The sequence below is a fragment of the Carettochelys insculpta genome, chromosome 14 (assembly GCF_033958435.1).
Source record: "Carettochelys insculpta isolate YL-2023 chromosome 14, ASM3395843v1, whole genome shotgun sequence".
Taxonomy (NCBI): Eukaryota; Metazoa; Chordata; order Testudines; family Carettochelyidae; genus Carettochelys; species Carettochelys insculpta.
In genome coordinates this window covers 6590740-6618317 of record NC_134150.1, presented here as the reverse complement: position 1 = coordinate 6618317, position 27578 = coordinate 6590740, and the positions used below count along the sequence as shown (strand labels likewise).

At 45.9% G+C, this 27578-nt stretch overlaps 2 protein-coding genes across 5 annotated transcripts in view; one reads left to right on the top strand and one right to left on the bottom strand.

Annotated features, from left to right (window-relative positions):
• Positions 1 to 27578, bottom strand: part of HSDL1 (hydroxysteroid dehydrogenase like 1) — an 86582-nt gene that overhangs the window by 11039 nt on the left and 47965 nt on the right. The window contains exon 1 of one of the 4 annotated variants that reach the window (XM_075008516.1): positions 4484 to 4540. The exons of 1 other annotated variant lie outside the window; for it this stretch is intronic. The gene's annotated coding sequence lies outside the window, so the exon portion shown is untranslated. Of the gene's footprint in view, positions 1 to 3521; positions 3632 to 4483; positions 4541 to 27578 lie in introns of those variants that run through there. 2 more of the 4 variants (XM_075008514.1, XM_075008515.1) reach the window with 2 other exon arrangements.
• The window catches only part of DNAAF1 (dynein axonemal assembly factor 1), a 55957-nt gene continuing 39446 nt past the window's right edge, over positions 11068 to 27578 (top strand). The window contains exons 1-4 of the mRNA XM_075008814.1: positions 11068 to 11134; positions 17442 to 17591; positions 18805 to 18942; positions 20999 to 21137. Coding sequence (XP_074864915.1) covers positions 17450 to 17591; positions 18805 to 18942; positions 20999 to 21137 — 419 coding nt within the window. The 5' untranslated portion in view covers positions 11068 to 11134; positions 17442 to 17449. The remainder of the gene's footprint in view (positions 11135 to 17441; positions 17592 to 18804; positions 18943 to 20998; positions 21138 to 27578) is intronic.

Genomic DNA, 27578 nt, shown 5'->3' with positions numbered 1-27578 from the left:
AATAAATTATTTTGCTTGTTTAATAAGATAACTAGGTTACTTTAAGATGTTGCATGGACATATTTAATGTACTAATGACACTTTTCAGTATTTCTCTTAGCTTCCCTGTATAATTCTTCCTCGTAGGCTATTGGCTAATTCTGCTCAATATCTTTGCTGACAGCAGCAGATGAAGATATATGACTGCAGGTGGATACCATTAGTTGCAGATGTGGTACCAAGGCAGCTAGGAGATGTGGGAAGTGCTGAATCAACGCAGCAGCAGGGTGAATGGTGTGCAGAAAGTGAATATTGAAAAGTTATTTACTTGTTCCCATAATATAAGAACTAGAGGACACCAAATGAAATTAATAGGTAGTAGGTTCAAAACTAATAAAAGAAAATTTTTCTTCACACAGCGCACAGTCAACCTGTGGAACTCCTTGCTGGAGGAGGCTGTGAAGGCCGCCTCTCTAACAGAGTTTAAAATAGAGCTTGATAAATTTTCAGAGGTTAGATCCATAAATGGCTATTAGCCAAGGGTAAAGTAGGGTGCCCCGAGCCTTTAGTCAAAGGCTGGAGACAGATGGGAGGAGACAAATCGCCTGATCATTGTCTTCGGTTCACCTCCTCTGGGGCACCTGGCACTGGCCACTGTCAGCAGACAGGATACTGGGCTGGATGGACCTTTTGTCTGACCCAGTATGGCCGATCTTATGTTCTTATGTTCCTGATATAATTCAGAGCTGCCTTCTTCCAGAGGTAACTGTGCAGTACTACTCCCTGTTCTTTCTGATTGAATCTCCCCATCACCCTCCACTTCCCCACCTCCTGTTGATCACAGCAGGAATGAACATATGCCTATTTTTGATTCTCTCTTATCACTCACTCAAGTTGCACTGAAATCCATACACCACTTTGTTAGGAATAGTAGCTTTGCTGTTTCATTCTATTTATTCACTTGCATAAGTCAAGGCTATTTACATACAAGAAAACTAAAGTGGGGGTGTTACCCATGAAGTATCCCACTTTTTACCCTGAATTATGATTTCTCCTTACTGACCCTGTCCTTTCTTTTGGTCTGTTCTCATGCCAATAGTTTTCTAGTCTAAGCTTTCTGACCCTGTTAATTTCCTACCTTACAGAATTTGTATGTGTACGTTACTATTAAAAACAAACATTTCTCCTAAGCTTCCTATCAGAAATTCATTCCAAAAAGCAAGAAGCTGATTATAGGTGGTATAAGTGCACTTGTTTTACTTATAACTTTTTCTTACCCAACAAGTGCAGCCCTTACAACAGAACACAAGTCAAGAAACCTATACATTCTACACACCCTGTGAAAAACTGGTCCCAGGTTTCTGGTTATACTTTTGAGTAATTTTTTATTAAACAAGTAGAAAATTTTCTCCTTGCTCTCCTTTAATTGTTTCAGCCTGGCTGTGGCCACACTTGGCCAAAACTTCGAAATGGCCATGCAAATGGCCATTTCAAAGATTACTAACGAGGCGCTGAATTGAATATTCAGCGCCTCATTAGCATCAGGATGCTTCCGGCCACGGCACTTCAGAAGCGCCGCTTTCAAAAGCATGTGGATCAGCACGGCTACACGGGGGTCCTCAGTGGAGGGGAATAAGGGGATTTGGAAAGGGGCGGGGTCCTTTCGAAAAGGACCCCCATATAGCCACACCAAGCCGCGTGCTTTCAAAAGTGGCACTTTTGAAGTGCCATGGCTGGAAGCCTCCTAATGCAAATGAGGCACTGAACTGAACGTTCAGCGCCTCATTAGTAATCTTCGAAATGGCCATTTGCATGGCCATTTCGAAGTTTTGGCCAAGTGTGGCCACAGCCCGTGTAACTTCAGGATCAGAGTAAAACCTGGATAGTATATTCTCACACTGCCTTGTCAAGGCCAACCATAGCTCAATGGAGATTCTCCCCACCCTGATTTCTTTTGGGAGAAAACAGTATTTATATTATCATGCGCATAGGTACCTTAAAAGGACTTGAATATAAAAGTAATACGCCCACAATAGAATGATTCAGTCACCTAGTAATAATGGGGCATATTCATCCCTACTGAAAGCTAGAGCAATTTGCATTACACCTTCTTCAGCCACTCTAAGTTTGGTTTATTATGGTTTAGGTTTTTTTGCTATAGTAAACAAAATGCTGGATTTTTTTTCTTTTTCTACAAGGGAAATGAAATTTGTGAGCATCGCAACACTTGGGACAAACTGGGAGAATAAGGTTCACTCTTTTTGTTGAGGAAAAATAAGAATTAAAGGAAAGAAATCCAACTCCTATATGTTAAGACTATCAAGAACATGGGTATAACTAAGAGGGCTACATTCTTTGGTCTTCCATTCATGACTTTACATTTTGTCATACTTAAAAGCATACTGTTTACTTTCACCTACCTTACCAAGCAATCCAGATTGTTCTCAGGCCAACAGACCTGCTCTCTATTATTTACCTTTAAAGTTTCAAGTGATTTGGTTTTTTCCATCTCATTGATAAAAATGTTAAATATAGATAAGGATAAATCCTTGTATTCACTCAATCAATGACATTTTCCTTTTGTAACTATCAAGCCTGTATATTAGCCAGTTTTTAATCCATTTAATGTGTGCCAGGTTAGTTTTGTAACATTTTAATAAAAATGTCACAAGGTACTAATTAAACTGCCTTATATAAGTCCATGTATGTTGCAGCACCAGTTACCTTTATCAACCCATTTTGTAATTTAATTTTAGAAACCAAATTATATCAGGTTAGTTTGTCAAAATTTATTCTCCATAAATCCATGATGAGTGACATGAACTCTATGACTCTCCTTCCTTTCTTTTTCTGGAATCTCATGCCTTATTGAAAATCAACACAAATGAGCCAACCAACTCCTTATTTTTTAAACATCTTGAATTCAAGTTACCCCAGGTTGCTGACTGTGGGGAATATGGGGTCTTGGCAGAGGGTAGGGGTATAAAGGGAGTGAGGATTATTGGAGATGGGACTGGGCGGGGGGGTTTGGGCTGAGATAGTTCTAGACAGAGTGTGGAGTATATGGGGAGTGAGGGTCACGGGATTGGGCAGGTAGGTCTATGTAGTGGGAGGGTGGTGAGTTTCATAGACTAAGAGACAGAGGGGTCTATGTGGATTACTGTAGTCTTCTGGCCTGACATCTTCATAAGGCAGTCATGGTGGTGAAGCACTGGAATGTGTTACCTAGAGAGATAGTGGAATCTGCACCCCTGGAGGTTCTTAAGTCCCAGAGCTTGACAAAGTCCTGGCTAGGATGATTTAGATAGGGTTAATCCTGCTTTAGGTAGAGAGATGGACTTGATGACCTCCTGAGGTCCCTTCCAGCCCTAGGATTCTATGGTTTTATGACCACAGGTCAGGGATTCCCCTGATCTCATTCCTATGTGAATGAGACCATCTTAGAGAAAAATATCCAACTTTGATTAAAAATTTGCCATTATTGTGCAATACACCATGACATGTGGTAAATTGTTTAGATATGTTAAAAATGTATGCCTCACCTTCAGATTTAAATTGTGCAGTTTCAATTTCTGGCAATTGCCTCTTGTTATATCTTTCTCTGATAGGACTCATCAAGCTAACAGATGTTTTTTGTCCCACAGGCAGAAAGCACTCTAAAATAATTCTAAATATATATATATGTATTACACACACACACACACACATAAAATAATTCAGATTTAAAATAATTCTAAAGGAACACCACAGTGTTTATTGTGATTAACAAGCAATCATATGCACGTGCCTTTATTTCAGAAAGGCTCCCTCTAAGATGACAGGCTGTGCAGCTAGCTGCCTAAAAACCCCAGGATTGGGTTCAGGGTTGCCATGCAGAGAGCTGCCACAGCTCGGAAAAGAGACCCCATTCCCAAGCCACAGCAGCTCCTGGTTGGTTGGCCCTTGCTGAGGCCAGAAGGGCGCACCTCTGCCCCAGCTCCGCCAGCTCCCTGCTGGGGCCGGTGGAGTGCACCTCCAGGAGGCTGCGGGAGAGGCACGCTCCTCTGCCCCCAGCATCAGAGCTGGATTAAAGGGCTTTAGACGCTGCAGCCGAGGGGGCCTGGGTTAAGAGCGGCCTCCTTGGCACCAGCCTCTAAAGCTCATATGTGCTGGGGAGTGGTGCCTGCACGTGAGCATGGGGCAGCGCAGAGCTACCTGCCTCGCCTCCCCTCCCCAACCAAATGAGAGCTGCCCCAGGGACGCACCCCATAACTCCATCCCAGCCCTGAGCCCACTCCAGCACTCTCCATCCCCCTCACACCCCACCCACGAGCCTGCTCCACCCCCTCAGCTCCCTCCTAGACCCACACCCCGACTGTGAGACTCTCCTGCCTGCCCCCAAGGTCCTGCCCAGACCCTGCTCCCCCCATGCAGCCTCGTCTCCTGCACCCGCTCCGAATGCGCGTACACCCCACAACTGCCGGCAGCAGCGGCAGCACCACTCCCACCCCCGGCAGCCCTGTACCTGAGCACACGAGGCCATGGACTAACCTAGCTTACTTCCAGTTCGCCTCCAGTGCTCGCCCCGCCCACCCGCAGACCACCTGACTCTTTGTTGGTCAGGTCCAGGGGCGGGGACGCGGCGGATGCCGTTGCTCCAGCGCGCCACAGGCCGCCGCGCGGGGGCTTCTGGGCCCGCGGTTGTGTTGTCATGGTTACGGGAGAAGCGGTTAGTAGCCGTTGCGGCTGAGTGAAGCGGGTGAGTCTCCGCTCCGGGACGGGGAAAAGAGGCGTGTGACTCCGAAATGGGCCAGGGGATCCCGGGCATGGAAGCGCCTTAGTGCGGCGCCCCATGGTTAGCCCCCGAGTCACGGGAAACGGGGGATAAGGGGTGTGACCTCACCGCTGCCGGGGCAGTCGCTTCGTGAGGGCGGTGGAGGGAGGGAATTAGTGACGCACCGGTCTTGGGGGACGGGGTTGTGACAACCCAGTGGTTTGAGCATTGGCCTGCTAAACCCAGGGGTGTGAGCTCAGCCCCTGAGGGGGCCATTTAGGGATCTGGGGCAAATAGGAAAGAAGGGGAGGAAGGGGGGTGGTGCTTGGTCCTGCCGAGAGGGCAGGGGACCGGACTCGATGATCTCCTGAGGTCTCGTCCAGTCTATGAGATGTGTATCTCCATGTGTGTAACCCCAAAGGGGAGGGCCCGGCCGCGCGCACGCGCGCCGTAGGGGGAGCCGTGTGACCTCCATAGGCGTGGCTTGATTTCTCTGTTGGAGGTGGGCAGCTCCTGTCGGGCCCGTGGGGCGATGCGGGGACGGAATAACATGCCCGCCCATAGGGGCGCCCTGTCAGATCGGGGCGGGCTTTAACCATGATTCCAGGAGCCACTTAGGCAGCGGAAAAATCCATTTGTTCAGATAATCACTGAGAAAATATCTAACGGGAGCGCTGCATCTAATTACTGACGTTCTGACAGCGTGGGTCACTTAACCAGATTTCCAAATGTTTAGTGGGGACAGTGCCCCCCCGGCCCCAAAGCCAGGCACCCCCAGTCCTCCCATTCTAGCTCAGTCTGCCTCCCTCCCCTAGAGCCAGGCACCTCAGCTCTAACCCAATCACCCTTCCCTCCTCCAGAGCCAGGCACCCAGAGCTCCCCACTCTAACCTAATGCTCTCCTTTCTCCCCAGCCGCTCTCCCAACCCCAGCTTTCACCCAACAGTCACTGTCCTAGGCAACTTTGACCACAGTAATTTTTCCAAACCCAGTAGTCGCTTCACTCTGACAAAAGTGCTTCCAGTTCAGTAATGGCTCTTCTGGGAAACCACTGACAAGATGTATCAGAGAGGGAGCCGTGTTAGTCTGTCTCAGAAACAACAAGAAGTCCTGTGGCACCTTATAGAGACTAACAGATATTTTGGAGCATAAGTTTTCATGAGCAAATACATGCATCTGACAAATATCTGTTAGGCTACGTCTACACTAGCCAAAAAACTTCGAAATGGCCATACAAATGGCCATTTCGAAGTTTACTAATGAAGCGCTGAAATACATATTCAGTGCCTCATTAGCATGCGGGCGGCCGCAGCACTTCGAAATTGATGCGGCTCACCGTCGCATGGCTCATCCAGACGGGGCTCCTTTTCGAAAGGACCCGGGCTACTTCGAAGTCCCCTTATTCCTATGAGCAGATGGGAATAAGGGAACTTCGAAGTAGCTGGGGTCCTTTCAAAAAGGAGCCCCATCTGGACGAGCCTCACAGCGGTGAGCCGTGTCAATTTTGAAGTGCCACGGCCACCCGCATGCTAATGAAGCGCTGAATATGTATTTCAACGCTTCATTAGTAAACTTCGAAATGGCCATGCAAATGGCCATTTCGAAGTTTTTGGCTAGTGTAGACATAGCCTTAGTCTATAAGCTGCCACAGGACTTCTTGTTGTTACTGACAAGATGGTTATACCATGAGCAATACTGGCAAAGCTATTTTTAAACCTTTTATAAACTGTGATGCTGCAGAATTCCCTTGGATATTACCACCTGAGCTGGAATGACCAGCTCATTTTCTGCATGTGTGCTTTGGCCAGCCACGCTCTAACTGCCTCTAGTCTACGTAATTCAGTGCACCCACTGCTGGAGCGCTGCTGGAGCACATGGACCCTCAACACTCCTTTGGCTTTGAATGAGAATTTTTTTACTTCAGATTGTGCCAAAAATCAGTCAGCTGAACACCTTTTGTTGTGTTTTTTTAAACCACAATGATTTGACCAATTTCAGTTATAAGCAGAGATGAATACCTAAGGACTTTCTCATTAAGCAGCTTAAGTCAAAGAGATGCCCCCTGTGCATTTATTTCAATATGCAATGATGAAGATGGGGAGCCTGCCTGTCTCAATATGCATACCTGCAGAGTTACACATATATATATATATAATGCACTCAGTGCTGTAGGTGTGAGTGATATGCGAGCATTATCTTCACTAACTGAATAAAAATGTAAAACTTAAACATTACATAGCCTTATTTGTGAGGGCTACTGAACATAAGGGCCGTGTCTACACAAGCCCCAAACGTCGAAATGGCCACGCAAATGGCCATTTCGAAGTTTACTAATGAAGCGCTGAAATGCATATTCAGCGTGTCATTAGCATGCGGGCGGCCGCGGTGCTTCGAAATTGACGCGGCTTGCCGCCGCGCGTCTCGTCCAGACGGGGCTCCTTTTCAAAAGGACCCCGCCTACTTCGAAGTCCCCTTATTCCCATGAGCTGATGCAAATAAGGGGACTTCGAAGTAGGTGGGGTCCTTTCAAAAAGGAGCCCCGTCTGGATGAGACACGCGGCGGCAAGCCGCGTCAATTTCGAAGCGCCGCGGCCACCCGCATGCTAATGAAGCGCTGAATATGCATTTCAGCGCTTCATTAGTAAACTTCAAAATAGCCATTTGCGTGGCCATTTCGAAGTTTGGGGCTCGTGTAGACGTAGCCAAGATGTCAACATTTCTTTCATGAGAAATCTATCTGCTCGTTACAAATAAAATGTATTCATTGGTCACTAAACACCATTCATCGTATATACTGTATGGGATTTAGTTTATGTCTCTCCAGGTATTTTTAAGGCCTCATTATCATAGTATCGGCAATCATTGTGGAAAACATTTTGCCTGACTTGTTTTGTACAATCTACATGTCAGATATATAACTGTGACAGACATTGGGCTTTACTGAATATATATTATTAATACACATAATTATTAATTATATTATGGTTGCAAAAAACTAAAAATGCAACCAAAGTAGTCAGGGGAGTTAAAAACTACTGGCATAACTGCCTATGAGCCCAATCCCACCCCAATGATCAGAGGGAATATATCAGGTGACTTGCCCTTTCATGTACATTATTTCCTGTTTCACATAGAAACTGCCCAAGTGGATCATCTGAGAGGAACCTGCCAGGCAGTGGGGAGACCCTACCATTCCGTGGCTGGGAGCCGGCTGCAGCGTGTGGGCAACCGGAGGGAGGTGGGGGGCAAATCTGCAGCCCCGCAGCAGGGAGCCAGCTGGGGCGCAGAACCCCACTGGCATCCCCAGCCGAAGGAACCCTGGACAGAAGACAGGGGGAACCTTCAGCCCCATAACTGGGAGCCAGCTGAGGTGTGGAGGCCCACTGGCAGCCCCAGCTGAGGGAACAGTGGCCAGGGGATAGAGGGACCCCACAGTGCTGCGGCTTGGAGCTGTCTGGGGTGCCAAGCGTGGCTGGCAGCCCCTGCCACAGGGAGCCGCTGCGGGGAGGAATTTCCATGACAAGTCTCATGTTCCCCATTTATGCAAAAATGTCCAGTTGTCTGTCAAACCATTAAAGGATAGTGGTTAGGTTTAAAATTGTAATGTTTATTCTTTCTCAAGTATGCTTACTGAAGTCAGAATTGATAATCATCCAATTTGACTGGTGCCTGGCAGGCCACGTAATCTCACTTACTCTTGTAACAGACCTCCTGAACTCTGACTGAGCTACTGAAGTCCTCAAATTGTGGTTTAAAGCCTGCAAGTTACAGAGACATCATTGTTTATACTAGTTTAAAACTGAAAGTCTTCATGTTGCACAGGAAGGCAAAATAACGCAGGGTCTCTACCAATCTGACATAGGAAAAAATTCCTTCCCAACTCCAAATATGGTGATCAGACTCTGAGCAAATGGACAAGGCCCACCGAGAAGATATCTGGTGAAAGAATTCTCTGCAGTAATTCAGGGCCCTTCCCATCTAGTGTCCCTTCTTCACCTTATGGGGAGTTTTGCAACAGGCAGTCAAGAAGAGACTACACCCTATTAAAGGCAGTCCTGTCATACCATCCACTCTGTAAACTTATCAAGCTCAGTTTTGAAGCCAGTCAGATTTTTTGCCCCTCAGTGCTTCTCTTCACTCCTCTGGTGGTTAGAAACCTTTGCCTAATTTCAAGCCTAAACTTACCAATGACCAGTCCATATCCATTTGTCTGCTACCAGGGTTTTTATTCCTTCAATGTGTTTATAGACAGCAGCTTTACAGAGAGCTAAACAATAGCAATAGAGAACTAAACAAAGCCAAGATCTCTGAATCCTCTCTCATAAAGTAGGTTTTCTGTTCCCCAAATAACCCTGAAAATAGCCCTTCCACATGTCTTCCAGTTTGAATTAATCTTCCTTAAATACAGTAAACCAGAATAGTACTCAGTATTCCAGGTGAGGTGTCTCCCGTGCTTTGTATAATGGCACTAACATATCATGGTGTCTCCTGGAAATACCTCACCAAAGACTATGGCAGCCTTTTTCATGGCTGTGTCATATAGATAGTTCACAGGTCAACCAATACACGAGGAGTGCTCAAAGTAGGGGTGGTTCCCCTCGGGGGGGCATGTAATTTCTCAAGAGGGGAGGAATTGCAACACAATTGGCTGCTGGGTGTCAGGCTCATCCAGTTCATTAAAAATGTTGAAATATGTTACTGTTTTTACATATATGTATTCACATTTATGTACTGATTAATAAAGTTTTTACATTCTACATACTTATTTACTTAAACATACCAAAAGGGATTTTTTTTCGAATAAACGTAACTGAAATTTCCATCAGTTTGGATTATATTGGACAGGTTGGGCAGGGCTTTGCTAATTTCAGGGAAGAAAAGTGGGGCCCAACGTAAATAGTTTGATCCTCCTGTTAATACACTCAGGTCTTTCTCTTCCTTTGTCACTTCTAACTGATAAATCCCCAGCTTATAGCAAAAATTCTTACTTGTCCCTTATATTTTGCACTATTATTTTTCATTTTATTTCTATTACTCAAATTTACAAGGTCACCCTAATATTCAAATCCTTCTCCCTATTGCAGTACCTTCCAAGTTTGTGTCATTTACAAATTTTATTAGCACATACACACTTTTTGTGCCAGGGTCAGTAACAAAAATGTTAAATAAGACAAAAACCAGTCAAGTAGCAATTGAAAGTGCTGCTTGACTGCTTTTTGTTTTGGTAGTGTATAGACTATACTATAGACTGTATAGACTAGCACGGCTTCCTCTCTGTTACTGTTGAATAAGACATGTCCCAGAACTCGTCTCTGAGGAACTCCACTAGTATCCTCACTTGAGTCTGATCCCTTGAGTCTCATATCAGCACTCTTTGTTTTATACAGCATTCATCACCATATATAGACATTGTAGTTCATCACAATTTTATCAAGAATTCAGATGAATCTAGCCTGACATTTGTTATTTAATAATTATACTGTTGTAGGCTACATCTACACTACTGCATCCACATTATAAGTTTTTGTCAACGGTAAATTGAAGAACGTGGCACTTTTGTTGAGAGCAGTCCACTAGTCCCCCACAAGGCAGAACTCCTTCCTTGACAGAATCTGTTGACAGAAAGCAAGCATGCATGCTCGGGGGTGTTTATGTTGACAGATAAGTCCTCCACAGTGCTGGACAGCTGCCCCAGGGGGACACCCTGTCCACAGCAATCACAGCACTATGCTCCCTGCCTACATCCAGTCTTAAAGGTGCAGGGAGCCCCAGAAACACCATGGGAAGAAGTGGAAAGTGGGGAAGCAGCCCTGCCGCACACTGCTCAGCTCCACACCCCCACAGCCACTCCCTCCTGCACTTGGCTGTGATGGCGAGCCAGCCAGTGAGCTAGCCAGCCCACAACCCTCCAGGGTCTTCCAGGGAGCCACAAGAGGGGTTCCCGGAGACCCCTCAGGGCATAAAATGCTGGGGACCGTCATGGACTGGGCCTAAGATAAAGGTGGACCACAGTTCTCTGGCGGCACAGGGCCATCCCACCTGCACCATGGAGCAGGTGCGGGCAAAGGTGAAGGAGCTGCACCAGGGGTACACCTGGGCCCGTGACACTGGCTGGAGTGCAGGGGCAGGACCTGCAATTTGCCCCTTCTATCAGGAGCTCCACCACCTCTTGAGGGGCAAGGATGCATCCCTTCCAATAATCATCATGAACACAGGTGAGGAGGCTCCCACGACCACTCCACACTGCCAGAGCCAGAGGAGGAGCAGCTCAGGAACCAGCCAGGGCCAGAGGCAGACACAGGGTCTGAGGCCAGTGGGAGCACGCTTGTGATCGCCCTGCACTCGGGCTCCTCAAGCCAGGCCAGGTCCAGGGTGCGCCTGGACCTCTTTGTGGAATCCTCCGGTAAGTGTGCCGCACGTCACACACCCCAGGGGGGTGGAGGGGTTGGTGCAGACAGGACGTGTTGCAAGGCTCACCAGCCCGGCTCAGGCTGGACTACACACTGCAGTCCCAGCATGTGGACCCATATGCAAGGCAGCATGTCCCACCTGGACCCGGTAGCGCCCCGGGCATGAGCACCAGCCCACCGCCAGCCTCACAGGAGGCTGCATGAGCCCCAGGCCCTGGAGGAGGAGGGAGCACCACTCCAGCCCCACCACAGCTGGAAGTGGGTCAACCATATGGATGACAACCTGAGTCCAGGCACACCACCAAGGACTGTGGCTCCTGGCACCCAAGCATGCCCACAGACGTCAGTCAGCACCCACTCTGGCAAACAGCACTGCGAGCCGCATAGATGTGTGGGGGCTTGGGGAGGGTAAGGCTGCATCCAGCTTACCCAGCGCCCATGCGGGGACCCCTCTGTGGCTGGACACCTCCACTTGGCCACTAGCCCATCAAGCTGGGTGATGGTGGCTGCTGCTCACAGTGGGGGGCAGGGGCTAAGGAGCTGCTTTGCGTGAATGACTCACCGTCTCTCCTCCTTGTCTTCCGTATAGCTGCACCATCTGAGGGTCAGGCCAGCCCCACTTCCCCGCCAAGGCCAGCCAGCCCCATCCCAGCTTTGCAGCTAGCCAGCCCAGAACTGGGTCCAGGGTGGGCTGGCACCTGCCCCCAATCGCAAGGGCAGGTCCACAGCCAGAGGAGCTGTCGCTGGCAAGGCAAGGACCTCCAGTGCACCCACACCGCCACCCTCTGGGGGCTCACCAACTTCCTGGAGCAGTGGCTGTGAGATGACTGGGAGTGGCAGGCGTGGGAATGGGAGAGGCGGACGTGGGCCTGAGACCAACTGATGTCCCTCTTTGATGCTGCCAGTGATGTCTGGCAGGACCCATTGACCCAGGCATCCACGGCTTCTGCCCTGCTCTCCCTGCTGCCACCAGTCTCCCATCCCTGCTCCCCGGTCTCTGCCATCCCACTGTCCTGCCCCCAGGCATGCTGCTGCAGTGGGCGATGGCCATGGCAGGCTTCCCTGCTCCTCAGGCTCCCCCGCCATGCCTGTGCTCCCTGCTCCCCCCCCGCCTGTTTCCCCGATGAGCCCAACCCTGCTGCATATCTCCCTGTGCTCCCAGCCCCAACCCAGCCCTAATTGACTGAGGAAATTTACTTCCTCTTAAGGCAAAAGAGGAGTTATGTCTGTTTGCATATGTCAACACTGCTGAGTTTTGACAAGGAAACTAATGTCAACACTCAGAAATCGACAACTGCAAAGTCGCCAGTGACAACAGAGATAATCTTGAAGGTACCGACATACGAAGAAAACTCAAAGGAACTTGACAGTGTGTGTATGTTATGGATTATCATGGGTGTTCCAATATACATTTCCCACAAGATTACAGTGCAGGATGTGGAAATGCCTGAAGTGATCCTGGGAGACCTGGCTTTCCCTATGCTCATGCAATCATAAGTTGGTCACCAGGCCAGCAGTAAGGAGCTATTAAACAGGTTAAGCAGGTGCCACATTGTGGTTGAATGAGGCTTTGCGATATTAAAGGATGCTTTTAGCATCAGAGCGGCTTTGAGGAAGCACTTTGACAATGAGGAACACTGAAATAAACCTTGAGCATGAGCTTTCGTGAGCACAGGCTCACTTCATCAGGTGAGTTTGTGCTCACGAAAGCTCATGCTCAGAACTTTTCTGTTAGTCTATAAGGTGCCACAGGACCCTTTGTTGCTGGTACAGATCCAGACTAACACGGCTACCCCTCCCATACTTGAAATAAACCTTGTTACAGTTACTTCCAGGCTGCCTCCTCCCCCGCCCATCCCCACCACCCCCCAAGACATAGCCAGGAACATGCCTTTAAAGCCTACACCCGAGATCACAGTGATTGGTATGTGAGATTGTTGAATAGTAAATAGGTGTTGTACTGTTATAAAAGTTTGTATTGTTTGCTGATGACTTATGGCAATCAAAAGCAATAAAGCACGCCTGGCATGGGAGCTTAGAAATGCATCTACGTCCAAGTAACAGAATCAAAGCTGGGAGAGGGGATGGAGTGCATAGAAAAATTAAGGTTCCCAGAGTGTGAAAAGGAATGTGAGGTCATAGTGGGGAATTGTTGGACACAGGATTTTGAATCTGCTGCAGGTGGCGGGAGAGACTCACTCTGCTGCTTGACTAAACATTTGAGGTTCTCAGTTCTCTTCTCCATCACCCTGATCATGTGTTCTGTGGCTTGCCTGCCGAAGGTTTATTTCTGGCTGTCCTTGCAGTTGCACAGTTCCAGTTCCAGCGCTGTTTCCGCCATCTGTACTCACTGGTTGATTTAATTTGTGAGCCATATTCTTCCTGTTTCTTTTTGGGCACTTCTTTTTCTGTTGCAACCTTTGTGCCATGGAGAGAGATTTCTTGCCAAATCCCAGCTGTTCAGCACCATGCAAAAAGGCATCTGTTACAATGAAGTCCTACTTTGTCACATTTCACTTAAAAACACCTTTTCATACATTTTGACTCACTTTCCCAGTGAAGCTTGCAAGAAATGCATCTTCCTAAGAAAAATAATCATGGTGAGTGAGGGGATGAACATGGCTGGGAGCTGTGCATACAGACAAAAGAAATTACAGATAAGGCTCAAAATTTTTCTTTTATTTCCTAATTATGACACACTTCTCCACAGGCATCCTGGCAGATATGTCCCTGCTGAGGGTAAGGGGGGAAATCAGGACACAACTTCTCTGCACTGCCATGGTTTTCACCCTGCTCCATATGCAGAACCTCTTATATTTAACTTTGGTGCCTGCACAAGTGATTGCCAAATGGTGTGGGATTTTGTCCTACAATTGGAAGGGGACAAAACTATACTGCCATGGAACCTGCTGCAGAAAATTGACAAGTTCCTCAGGAAAACTTTTGATAACCTCTCTCTGCAGAATTCCATTGAGATCACTGCAAGCATCAGCACCCTACTCAGCCATATGGATTATCTGTACATGTACACATGCTGCTTACAGAACTGTAGGGAATGTGGCAGCAGGAATGCAAGGATACTGAGGCTGGGAGGAATGTGTCTCCTGGAGATCATTTGCATGAGAATGCAAAGGTGTACATGTGTGATACCTTTCAGGCAAAGCCTAATGGGTAGCAAGTAAACCATGAGATTTGGTCTATTGTAAACATGTTGTTGTAGAATCACAATTTAAGCTGACACTCACTGTGGGAGTTGTGAGATCTCACCAATGTTCTGGGTTGTTGTGGGAGACAGGGCACTTGCCATAGCTGCATAAGACATTGATTGCACAGGGCTCCCTGGTTTAAAGCATTGTAAAGGAGGAGGAGTACTAGTTAAGCTAGCTTGTTGTGTGCTTTGGCTCTGCCTATGCCTTGACTATATAGTTGTAAGCCTGGCTTGACTCTTGTGTGGGTCTTTATAGTCACAACAGGTGCTGTAAATGAAGTCCTCAGTTGAAACTTTAAAGGGTATAATCTATAGTCTATGCAGACTGAAAGATGCCTACTGGCTTGACTAACCCTCCCTACCTGTTGGAAGATAGAGCTGGATACTAGGGTGTTCATGAAACCCTACTGGAGGTAAAGAGCTGAAATTGCAAAGTGGTAGCTGAGGCCATGCAGAGCTGAAATCACAGGGTTCTGCCTCAGGGTGACCTCTAGCAGTGTGATTGGTAAGGGAGTGATGATGGTGGGTGGCGGGCAGCTGGTAGGAGCAGCAGATGAGGGCAACTGGCAGGTGGCCGGTAGGAGCAGTGCCGGATGACGGCGGGCAGCCAGTAGGAGCAGTGGCGGACAACAGCGACCGGCAGGCAGCCGGTAGGAGGAGGGGTGGATGATGACAACTGGCGGGCAGCCAGTAGGAGCAGTGGCGGACGACGGCGACCGGTGGGCAGCCGGTAGGAGGAGGGGTGGATGATGGCAACTGGCGGGCAGCCAGTAGGAGCAGTGGCGGACGACAGCGACCGGCGGGCAGTCGGTAGGAGGAGGGGTGGATGATGGCAACTGGCGGGCGGATGGTAGGAGAAGCGGCCAGCAGCCAGCAGGTGGCAGCAAGCGGATGCTGCAGACAAGTGGACAGCTAGTACTGCCCTGGTGATGTATCTGGGCTCTCAGTTCGGGACTGCACCGCGGGAGGTACACCTTGTAACTGTGTGTGGGGTAAAGGGCCAAGAGCCCCAGCAAGAGACTTGGTTCTACTGCATATGGGGATGGTATATTGGTAAAGGGGTTTGTCTCCTCTTTGCTTAGATATACTGCATATGTCACTGTAACCTTGGGGTAGGTTATGGTCATTAAACAAGCTGTTTCTATCTCAGACTCTGTGCTTGCGAGGTGGGGGAGAACCGCCTTACAGGCACCCAGCACGTGGGGTGAAATTGTCCCAGGCCACTGGGTGGGGGCTTGAGCCGGTTGGTTGTATCCTTGACAGGAAACCCCCCAGGAGTTGAACCCAGCCCTTCTGGCAGGCATCTGGCATTAATAGAAGGGTTACAGAACTATATCCAGTTTCCCACTGTTCTCTGCACGCCACTGTGCACCACAAGCCAAAGCCACTTATCATGTTCATCTCCATTTTCCTGGTCCCAGAAAGCTGTTGCTCGGGTGTCTATGCCTCTGAGGAGTGGCAAGTAGTTCCTGGATGCCAGACATAATTAGTGATACTAGAAGGAAGACCGTGGTCCTTGTCTACCTCAGCCTCTCATCTAGTATTTCATCTCCCAGGTTAGGTCCTCTGTGTACTGCCTTTGTGCCCTCGGCAGTATCCATGTGGCTTTTGGTGGTAAAGGCGGGGCCAAGGATACTGTTCTGTAAGGAGCTGAAATAACATGTGTCTGGTGAATCACTGCAATGTATATTTGCTTCACAAGCCTTATGATCTGCTTGTCTGAGTTATTTAATCTTCGTTCTAAACTGCAGCATGTCCCACTCATACACTTTTTCAAATAAGGCTTGAGAAATTTGTGTGTCCCATTTCCTACGGGTCATTCTCATCTGGGACTGAACAGACTCCTCTCCCCATACCTTGATCAGATCCAATAGCTCTGTGGAGGTCCAAGTGGGAGAACATTTGGTGCTGTGGCTAGGTATGGGCACCTGAGAAGATGCCATGAGACCACTGCATGCCTAACCAGCTCACTAGAGGGGTGGGAGGGAAGGATACAGGTCCTCAGGCTGTGTAGGGCACCGCAGTTTGTAAGGTCAGCCCTGTGTGGTGTACCTCATTCATTGCCTCATATGCCTCAGTAATGGAGTGGATGAAACCAAACAATCAGTGCCCCCTTGAATAAACTCACACAGAAAATCCAGCCAGCAGGAAACGGAATTTAAATTTTACCAGACTTTCAAAGGAGTGGGGCTGGTAGCTGGCTGAAAGGCAGCAGAGTGCAAACTGCTGACCAGAGCAGGTGATTGGGAATTGTGGGCCACTTCATGACGGCCAGAACCAGCAACAGAACCTCAAGCCATCTCCTGTGTGTGATTGGTGACAATAAAGGGAGGAGAAAAGAAAAAAGTCCCTAATGGAACTGGAAGTTTTTTGTCAATGAAAATGGACATTTTTTCCCAATAAAAAGTATATTTCAGTGTGAATGCTCATGCGCCTTTGTTGCCAAAAGGCACTTTTCCTCAACAAAATTTGCCTTGTGTGGGCAAAGCCTTTGAGGTACAAGTCCTTCCTTTGATCCTTTGAGGTAGCACAACTTATGCTCTGCCCTTTTCTCTAGTCTGTATCTGAAGGCTCAGTCTTATATGAAGTGACCAGGATCCTGATACAGGCACACAATTTGATGGTTATATACTGTATTTATGTTGATTGGCTTGAGGATTTTGTATTTTTAAATATAACCTTGCCATGATTTTTGTGATTACCATGTTTGTTGGTTTGTTTAATTTTTTGTTTGGTTTAGGCATTTCTTATTTACTCTGTTTTAATGCTTGCTTTTTTTTCATCCTCTCAAAAATATGTATCTGGGTGGTTTTCAGGAAAGATTTTGAAATTAATGCATTTTTTCACAGTATATTTTTCAGTCTTGTTTAGCTCCCAGTTCTGTAATCAGGTCCCTGTTTTTGTACCTTCCTGACTCCTCAGTCAGAGGCCCAACTGACTATCCACACCAGTCAAATTGAAGGACTAGAGTTTTGGTTCTTACCAAAATGCAGTACTCCCATTGAAGCCATTCAAAATTTTGCCTGAGTAAAAGCAGTAGGATTGGCTAATAAATCAAGCTGTAACTTAACTGTCGTCCATCTAAATGACAGAGCCTAAAATGCAACCAGCATATGAAGAGACGGGTCTGGACAAGGGCATCAAGGAGGAAGTTAACGAGCAAGAGATGTCAAAAGACTCTCCAAGTGACTGCAGGAGTGGAGATATCCAGACAAACAATGAAAATAGTCCAATGCAAACAGGTAACTGAAAGGAAAAGCTACACTAACACCTGACTATATTGTTTTCTGTTGCATGAATGTAATGTACATGTGGCTACTTATTTTTTGTTGAGTAGACAAAGCAAAAAAGCAGTCCAGTAGCACTTTAAAGACTAACTAAATAATTTATTACGTGATGAGCTTTCATGGGAGAGACCCACTTCTTCAGATCATAGCTGTACCAGAAAAGTCTCAATATTTAAGGCCCAGAGAACGAAAAATAGTAATCAAGGTTGACAAATCAGAAAAATATTATCAAGGTGAGAAAAGAGAGTAGAGAGTAGAGGGGCAGAAGGGGGTGGGGGGAGTCAAGAATTAGATTAAGCCAAGTATGCAAAAGAGCCCCTCTAATGACCTAAAAAATTCCCATCTTGGTTCAAGCCACATGTTAATATGTCAAATTTGAATATAAAAGAGAGTTCAGCAGCCTGACTCAATATTTAAGGCACAGAGAACCAAAAACTCTCTTTTATATTCAAATTTGACACATTAACACATGGTTTGAACTGGGATGGGAATTTTTTAGGTCCTTATAGGGGCTCTTTTGCATACTTGCTTAATCTAATTCTTGATTCCCCCTGCGTCCCCTTATGTCCCTCTACTCTCTGATTTGCTCAGCTTGATAATATTTTTCTGATTTGTCAACCTTGATTACTATTTTTGGTTCTCTTGGCCTTAAATATTGCGTCTGTTCTGGTATGGCTATAATCTGAAGAAGAGGGTAGGTCCCATGAAAGCTTATCACCTAATAAATTATTTTGTTAGTCTTTAAAGTGCTACTGGAATGCTTTTTTGTTTTGATAGTATATAGTCTAGCACGGCCTTCTCTCTGTTACCATTTGTTGAGGAGGTGACGCTGTACTAATTGAATTCAATATCTAGTGCTACCATTATTCATGGGGATGCAACTTGCATTGGGCTGAATGCTGCGCTGTTATGCTGATGTTAGTGGGATCAAAATATGATCCAATATGAGCTTGTTCCTGATCCCACTGAACTCAGTTTTTGCCCTAACTGAGGCCAGAACAGGAACCGTAATGACCTTCAAGTTTTTACTTTGGAATTTATTCTGCCATCATTTATCATCAGACAGCTTCCGTGGACTCCTGGCTGGTGTAACTGAAATCATGATTTACTTAGCTCTGTATATTTACATACTTGCTTAGGCCACCATGTTTATCTCTTTCTGTCTAAGTGACAGAACTACAGTCCCAACCACAAAATATAGAGCCAGAGCCTGAAGAGGGAGTCAAACATGTGAATGTACAAAGAAAGTCAGAAGATATTTTGAATGATTACAGCACTGGAGATACCATGATGACTGTAAGGAAAGGTAATTATATGGAAAAGCTACACTAATAACTAAGTTGTGCTGTAATAATGTGGACCCCTGGGGTCTGCGAATATATTGCAGGGGGGTGTGAAAAAAGATGAATGAAAATGATAATAGAAAATAAGTTTTAAATAAATTGCAAAATTACAATCAATTTTTATTTTAAAATTAAATATCTTGCAATAATGTTATTAGTTGCCATCTGAAAATTTATGTTGTGATTTTCTTCCTCATTTAATGAAGTGTATGTAAGGGCTAGAATTTAGCTTTGATAGGCATCCACAAATGGTTGGGGGGTGTTGATTGGGGGTCCATACTAGTGAAAATATTGGGAACCACTGTACTATTATTTTAGTTTCTTTGCATGCAAGGTTGGCAGTTCTATAGTAACATCAGATCACCAGTACTTAAGAGGATAGCTGTAATATGCAACAGTCATATATCATTGTAACCAGAAACTAGAAGAGCCCTGATATTAATGCACTGTTGTTGCTATCCATTGTAATAGCTTTTTAAAAGTCATAAGAACATAAGAATGGCCATACTGGGTCAGCCCAAAGGTCCATCCAGCCCAGTATCCCGTCTGCTGACAGTGGCCAATGCCAAGTACCCCAGAGAAGGAGAACAGAAGACAATGATCAAGTGATTTACCTCCTGCCATCCATCCATGAGCAGCTGGGAATAAGGGGACTTTGAAGTAGGCAGGGTCCTTTCGAAAAGGAGCCCCGTCGGGACGAGCCACGAGGCGTGTCAATTTTGAAGTGTCGCGGCCGCCCGCATGCTAATGAAGCGCTGAATATGCATTTCAGCACTTCATTAGTAAACTTTGAAATGGCCATTTGCGTGGCCATTTCGAAGTTTGGGGCTAGGGTAGATACGGCCAGAGTGTCCAACACTGCCATCCTTGAGCAAGCTGGAATCCCAACTATGCACACCCTCCTCAGGCAGCGGCAGCTCCTCTGGCTTGGCCACGTCCACAGGATGAATGATGGAAGGATCCCAAAAGAGCTAGCCTCTGGCAAAAGACCTCCCGGACGCCCCCACTTGCACTACAAAGATGTTTGCAAGAGGGACCTCAGAGAGGTAGACATCGAGCCGGACATCTGGGAGGAGCTGGCAGACAATCGCAGCAGATGGAGGCAGGACCTACACAAGGGCCTTCAGAACGGTGAGATGAGGATCAGACAGCTAGCAGAGGAGAAGCGAGTCCACAGAAAGCACAGTAAGGACCTGCCAGACACCCATTACACATGCAACAGATGCAGCAAGGACTGTCACCCTCATGTGGGCCTTCACAGTCACAGTCGATGCTGCAAATGATGATCCCAAATGGAACTACGAAGGGCGCGATCCATAGTCTACGTAGACTGAAGGACGCTACTACACCAGGCAGAGCTTTCCTTGGCAGGAGTGAAGATTAACCCTCCTTTTCGGGACACACACAACACGCTACGTAGCTGCCAGATTCTCTTTCTCTCTCTCACACACACACCTTATACAGCTACCAGATTCACACACACACCATACCACTGCCAGATGTCTCTTGTGCACACTAAACAACTGCCAGATGTCTCGCACATGCACATACACTACACAGCTTCCAGCTCTCTCGCTCTCTCACTCACACACACACACAAGTCTGCCAGGTAAAGTGTGTGTAAAACACACAGAGAGAAGGAGACAGACCAGGTTATGGCAAAGGTGTGTTGGGTGAAGGAACAAATTACTTCCCATCTCCCCACCTGGGGTCCTCATGACTGGGGCTGCCGTCAGGGCTCACCTTGTGGGACCAATGTGGGGCAGAAGTCCCATTACAGTGAGCAATAAATAGAATATTGCAATGGTCTTATTGTGTGGTTAATAGTTACCACTTCTAAAAAGGCAGCAATTTTCTTCAATTAAAAAAAGTAACATAAATGTTTGTTGGGATAGACTGCTTTTACTTGAACATTTGTTATGGAAATGGACTTTAAAAAAATGAATATTTTTTTAGACAGTAAATGTACATTTCATACTCATACTTTTACATGACAATATTTTTCTTACATAAAACAAGAAGATACTAAATCTGAAGAGAAAATTGTGTACACTGCATCCAAAACATATCAACATAATGAGCAGCAGTCAGGTGGTGATCACAAACCAGTGAGCGATTCATCCAGTCAAAAGGCAGAAGAAAATAAAGGTTGCCTTCGGTAATTTATTTTCATGTTATTAATTATATGTTACTTGTGGTTTCATTGATGTCAGTGAGAGTTTTGCCATTGACTTGAGTAGAGCCAGAGCTTCGCTGTGTGTATTTATCTTAAATGAGGCAGCAAAACAGAATATAAGATGAATGCTATATACGATGCCAATCAAGAAATCAAAAACTGTTCTTGATACTTTACAAAATTCATACTACTTTTTGATGGCCAGGGTAGCAAATTGCATTTAGAATACACCATGAAGGGCTACTTAATAACTTCAGAGACAGTCCTAAAAACTTAATGAAAGCTTTATCCTCATTGGACTCTTTCTCTTCAAACAATACATTGTTTAGCAATCTGAGTAGGAATATTTCAAATAATATTGCAGAGAAAATTTTTAATAAAGCAAACATACTAAGTAGCTCATTGAGATGGCATGCACATTTTTTCTTTTATCCCTAAGGATTTTGATTCAAATCTGTTCTTCAATCAGCATAGATTTTTTACCAATTGATGACTATGCAATGGCAAATGTGACATCGGTTAGTTTTCTCAGTCCATTTGCCAGTAGGCAGATGTGCACATCACAAAAGCTGCCACTAGAACTAATACTAATTGCTAACTTTATCAAAAGTTTCAGCAGGCAGAGCAATTACTGAATGAATATTATATATTAATTACTTTTTTAAACACATATAAGTAGGCAATAATATGGGAATACTGCATGGCTAACACATGCTCTGGAGTGTTTTTTTAAAGTCAGGATCCAGATATTACAGACTTTCAGCCCCTTAGCTTCAGGGGTGATGGTTCTGGTGGTGCCCAGAACAGGTCCAAGTCCCTCTCCAGCACCATTTGTCTATGGCTATGCAAGGGAATTTGGCAGGTGGGGAGAGTGCAGGCTCAGGGGGAGAGTTTGAGTGAAGGAGTATATGCTTGGGCGTGGATTTTGGGTGCTGGATGCAAGCTCTAGGCTGCAGCAGAGGATTTGGGAGCAAGAGGCAGCAAAGGTGCAGCCTCTGCAAGGGAGTTTGGGTACAGATGGACAGGCCTTAGGAGGGCGTTTCAGTGTGGAATAGGGTTTGAGGTGCAGGCTCTGGAACAGAGTTTGGGTGCTGGGTGCAGCCTCTGGTCTGAGGCAGGTGATTAAGTATATGAGGGGTGCAAGTTCTGAGAGGGAGTTTGGGTTCAGAAAGGGTGAGGGTTCTGGGATGGCGTTTGGGTGCAGGCTGTGTGGTAGAGTAGGGGACTGTGATGCAGGAGAGGATTCAAGCTCTGAGAGGGAGTTTGGGTACAGAAGGGGTGAGAGGTCAGATTCTGGGAGGGAGTTTGGGTGCTGGGTACAAATTCTGGGTGAGAGGTGTGATGCTTCCCTGGGGTGGTTCCCATAAATGACCTGCACCCTCCTCTGGCAGAGTCTCCTAAGTGGGAGGGAGGGGTTGATTGCCTGGATGTGTGAAGAATTTAATTCAAGGGCTTCAAATAGAGTAGATTCATACTGAAAAGCAGTGAAATGTTAATAATATAATTGGAAGTACACATTGCCAAGAGCTGGAAGGGACCTTGGGAGGTCATCTAGTCCAGTCCCCTGCCCTCCTGGCAGGACAAAGCACCACCCTGACATCTATTTGTCCTAATCCCTAAAAGGCCTCCTCAAGGATTGAGCTCACAACCCTGGGTTTAGCAGGCCAATGTTCAAACCACTAGAGTTATTTCCCCCCACAAAAAAAAATCTATTTGCCCCAGATCCCCAAATGGCCCCCTCAAGGGTTGAACTCACAACCCTTGGTTGAGTAGGCCAGTACTCAAACTACTGAGCCATTGTTCAAGGAAAAGTCTATTTGCTTTAGCTGGCCTCCTTAAGGCCATAACTCTGGGTTTAGCAGGCCAATACTCAAATCACCGAGCTACCCCTCCTCTAAATGTTAGAGATCGTAAAACAAAACACTATGATCTGTCATGCATAAAAGTTTGTATTGGCTACTAACACCAAAGAATTATTTCGACTAGAGGTAGATGCTTTGCTTGTTGTTTATAAACCCCTTCAGTTTTTTTAAAATCTGTAGTCCTTCTAGAATTATTCCAGCCACATTCTGTTTATAAAGACCTAGCTACATTCAGATCATTTTAATTTTTCTCATGAATTCAAGTGAACAGTCAGTTACGTGAGAACAGTTTGTTTCTCCGAAATATTGAATTATTTCACTGTATTAAGTAAAATCTAAATGCAGTTTCATTTTTAAGGTCCTGATTCTATCAGTTTTCTCTCAGGTTACTGTGCTGGTTTAAGCCTGCTTTCATGCCAAGATAATCTTACCATTTTAATCCCCATTCCCTCAAAAACCTAAGCAATTAAGTACTCCCATTGCATAAAGTTCAGCATATGCTTCAGTCTTTGCAGGATTGGAGCTCTGTAATTCAATCTGTGCATTTTGGTCCAGGTTGAACCTCTTAGCTGCGTCTACACGTGCACGCTACTTCGAAGTAGCGGCAGCAACTTCGAAATAGCGCCCATCGCGTCTACACGCGTTGGGCGCTATTTCGAAGTTAACTTCGACGTTAGGCGGCGAGACATCGAAGTCGCTAACCTCATGAGGAGATAGGAATAGCGCCCTACTTCGACGTTCAACGTCGAAGTAGGGACCGTGTAGACGATCCGCGTCCCGCAACGTCGAAATTGCTGGGTCCTCCATGGCGGCCATCAGCTGGGGGGTTGAGAGATGCTCTCTCTCCAGCCCCTGCGGGGCTCTATGGTCACCGTGGGCAGCAGCCCTTAGCCCAGGGCTTCTGGCTGCTTCTGCGGCAGCTGGGGATCTATGCTGCAGGCACAGGGTCTGCAACCAGTTGTCAGCTCTGTGTATCTTGTGTTGTTTAGTGCAACTGTGTCTGGGAGGGGCCCTTTAAGGGAGCAGCTGGCTGTTGAGTCCGCCCTGTGACCCTGTCTGCAGCTGTGCCTGGCATCCCTATTTCGATGTGTGCTACTTTGACGTGTAGACGTTCCCTCGCTGCGCCTATTTCGATGTTGGGCTGAGCAACGTCGAAGTTGAACATCGACGTTGCCGGCCCTGGAGGACGTGTAGACGTTATTCATTGAAATAGACTATTTCGATGTTGGCTGCACGTGTAGACGTAGCCCTTGAGTCCAGCACTCTCATTACCTGACTGGTGCCAAACGAGAAGATTTGCCAGACCATGGAAGGTCAATATTGTCTAACAGCATTTACCAACACTTCCATTGTTTACAGGACTCTTAGAAGAAATTTAGGGGTAAATTATAACTAAATAAGAGCACAGAATGTTGAGAGTCAGGACTTGTGGCTGTAAACAAACTTTATGGGACCACGGGAAACTTAGCAACATCCATGATAAGTGGTCATCCAGGTAACTAAAACCATGTGAGATTGCAGATGTTCCCAGATGAGTGTGCCCCTTTGGAGAGGTTCAACCTGTATTAACAACAACATAGAGAGTTAATTTTATTCATGTCTAATATTTGTTGTAAACTAATCACAATATCTAAGTTTGTATGTTGGACAAAGTACTTTTTTAGCCTTTTAGATATGTTTGTTCAGTAAAATCAAGTCTCCTCAATTAAAAAAAAATCAGATTGTTTCAGATATATTGCATACATGTTACACATTTAAGTTTAAAATCATAGAATCATAGAACACTAGGACTGGAAGGGACCTCGAGAGGCCATCGAGTCCAGCCCCCTGCGCCAATGGCAGGACCAAGTACTGCCTAAACCATCCCTGCTAGACATCTATCTAACCTGTTCTTAAATATCTCCAGCAATGGAGATTCCACAACCTCCCTTGGCAATTTATTCCACTGTTTGACCACCCTGACAGTTACGAACTTTTTCCTAATGTCCAACCTAAACCTTCCTTGCTGCAGTTTAAGTCCATTGCCTCTTGTTCTATCCTCAGAGGCCAAGAAGAACAAGTTTTCTCCCTCCTCCTTATGACACCCTTTTAGATACCTGAAAACCACTACCATGTCTCCCCTCAATCTTCTCTTTTCCAAACTAAACAAGCCCAATTCTTTCAGCCTTTTTTCATAGGTAACATTCTCTAGACCTTTAATCATTCTTGTCGCTCTTTTCTGGACCCTCTCTAACTTCTCCACATCTTTCTTGAACTGCGGTGCCCAGAACTGGACACAATACTCCAGCTGAGGCCTAACCAGCGCAGAGTAGAGCGGAAGAATGACTTCTTGTGTCTTGTTCACAACACACCTGTTAATGCATCCCAGAATCATGTTTGCTTTTTTTGGAACAGCGTCACACTGTTGACTCATATTTAGCTTGTGGTCCACTGTAACCCCTAGAGCCCTTTCTGCTGTAGTCATTCCTAGACAGACTCTCCCCATTCTGTATGTGTGAAACTGATTATTCCTTCCCAAGTGGAGCACTTTGCATTTGTCCTTATTAAACTTCATCCTGTTTACCTCAGACCATTTCTCCAATTTATCCAGATTATTTTGAATTATGACCCTATCCTCCAAAGCAGTTGCAACCCCTCCAAGCGTGGTATCATCTGCAAACTTAATAAGCGTACTTTCTATGCCAATATCTAAATCATTGATGAAGATATTGAACAGAACCGGTCCTAACACTGACCCCTGCGGAACCCCACTTGTTATACTTTTCCAGCAGGATTGACAACCATCAAGAACTTCTCTTTGGGTATGGTTATCCAGCCAGTTACGCACCCACCTTATAGTAGCCTCATCTAAATTGTATTTGCCTAGTTTTTTTATAAGAATATTATGCAAGACCGTATCAATGCTTTACTAAAGTCTAGGTATACCACATCTACTACTTCTGCCCTATCCACAAGACTCGTTATCCTATCAAAGAAAGCTATCAGATGAGTTTGACATGATTTGTTCTTTACAAATCCATGCTGGCTGTTCCCTATCACCTTACCACCTTCCAAGTGCTTGCGGATGATTTCTTTAATGACCTGCTCCATTATCTTTCCTGGCACTGAAGTTAATCTGACTGGCCTGTAGTTTCCTGGGTTATTCTTATTCCCCTTTTTATAGATGGGCACTATATTTGCCCTTTTCCAGTCTTCTGGAATCTCTCCTGTCTCCCATGATTTTCCAAATATGATAGATAAAGGCTCAGATACCTCCTCTATCAGCTCCTTGAGTATTCTAGGATGCATTTCATCAGGCCCCGGTGACTTGCAGACATCTAATTTTCCTAAGTGATTTTTAACTTGTTCTTTTTTTATTTCAACTTCTAACCCTACCCCTTTCCCACTAGCATTCACTATGTTGGACATTCCTTCATCAGACTTCTCAGTGAATACCGAAACAAAGGAGTCATTACGCATCTCTGCCATTTCCAAGTTCCCTGTTACTGTTTCTCCCTCCTCACTGAGCAATGGCCCTACCCTGTCCCTGGTCTTCCACTTGTTTCTAATATATTTATAAAAAGCCTTCTTGTTTTCCTTTATGCCTGTAGCTAGTTTGAGCTCATTTTGTGCCTTAGCCCTTTTAATCTTGCTCCTGCATTATTGTGTTGTTTGCCTATATTCATCCTTTGTAATTTGTCCTTGTTTCCATTTTTTTATACGATTCCTTTTTTATTTTGAGATCATGCAAGATCTCCTGGTTAAGCCAAGGCAGTCTTTGGCCACATTTTCTATCTTTCCTACGCAGCAGGATAGCTTGCTTTTGGGCCCTTAATAATGTCCCTTTGAAAAGCTGCCAACTCTCCTCAGCTGTTTTTCCCCTCAGTTTTGCTTCCCATGGGACTTTACCTACCAGTTCTCTGAGTTTACCAAAATCTGCCCTCCTGAAATCCCTTATCTCTATTTTGCTGTTTTCCCTTCTACCCTTCCTTAGAATTGTGAACTCTGTGATTTCATGATCACTTTCACCCAACCTGCCTTCCACTTTCAAGTTCTCTACCAATTCCTCCCTATTTGTTAAAATCAAGTCTAGAACAGCTTCCCCCCCATAGCTTTTTCAACCTTTTGGAATAAAAAATTGTCTCCAATACAATTCAAAAACTTACTGGATAGTCTGTGTCCTGCTGTATTAGTTTCCCAACATATATCTGGGTAGTTGAAGTCCCCCATCGCCTCCAAATCCGGGGCCCTGCATGACTTTGTTAGTTGTTTAAAAAAAGCCTCATCCACCTCTTCCACCTGGGTAGGTGGCCTGTAGTAGACTCCTAGCAGGACATCACCCTTGTTTTTTACCCCTCTTAGTCTAACCCAGAGACTCTCAACACGTCCGTCTCCTACGTCCATCTCCACCTCAGTCCAAGTGTGTACATTTTTAATATATAAGGCAACACCTCGCCCCTTTCTTCCCTGTCTATCCTTCCTAAGCAGGCTGTACCCTTCAATACCAACATTCCAATCATGTGTGTTATCCCACCAAGTCTCCATGATGCCAACAATGTCACAGTTGTATTTATTTATTAGC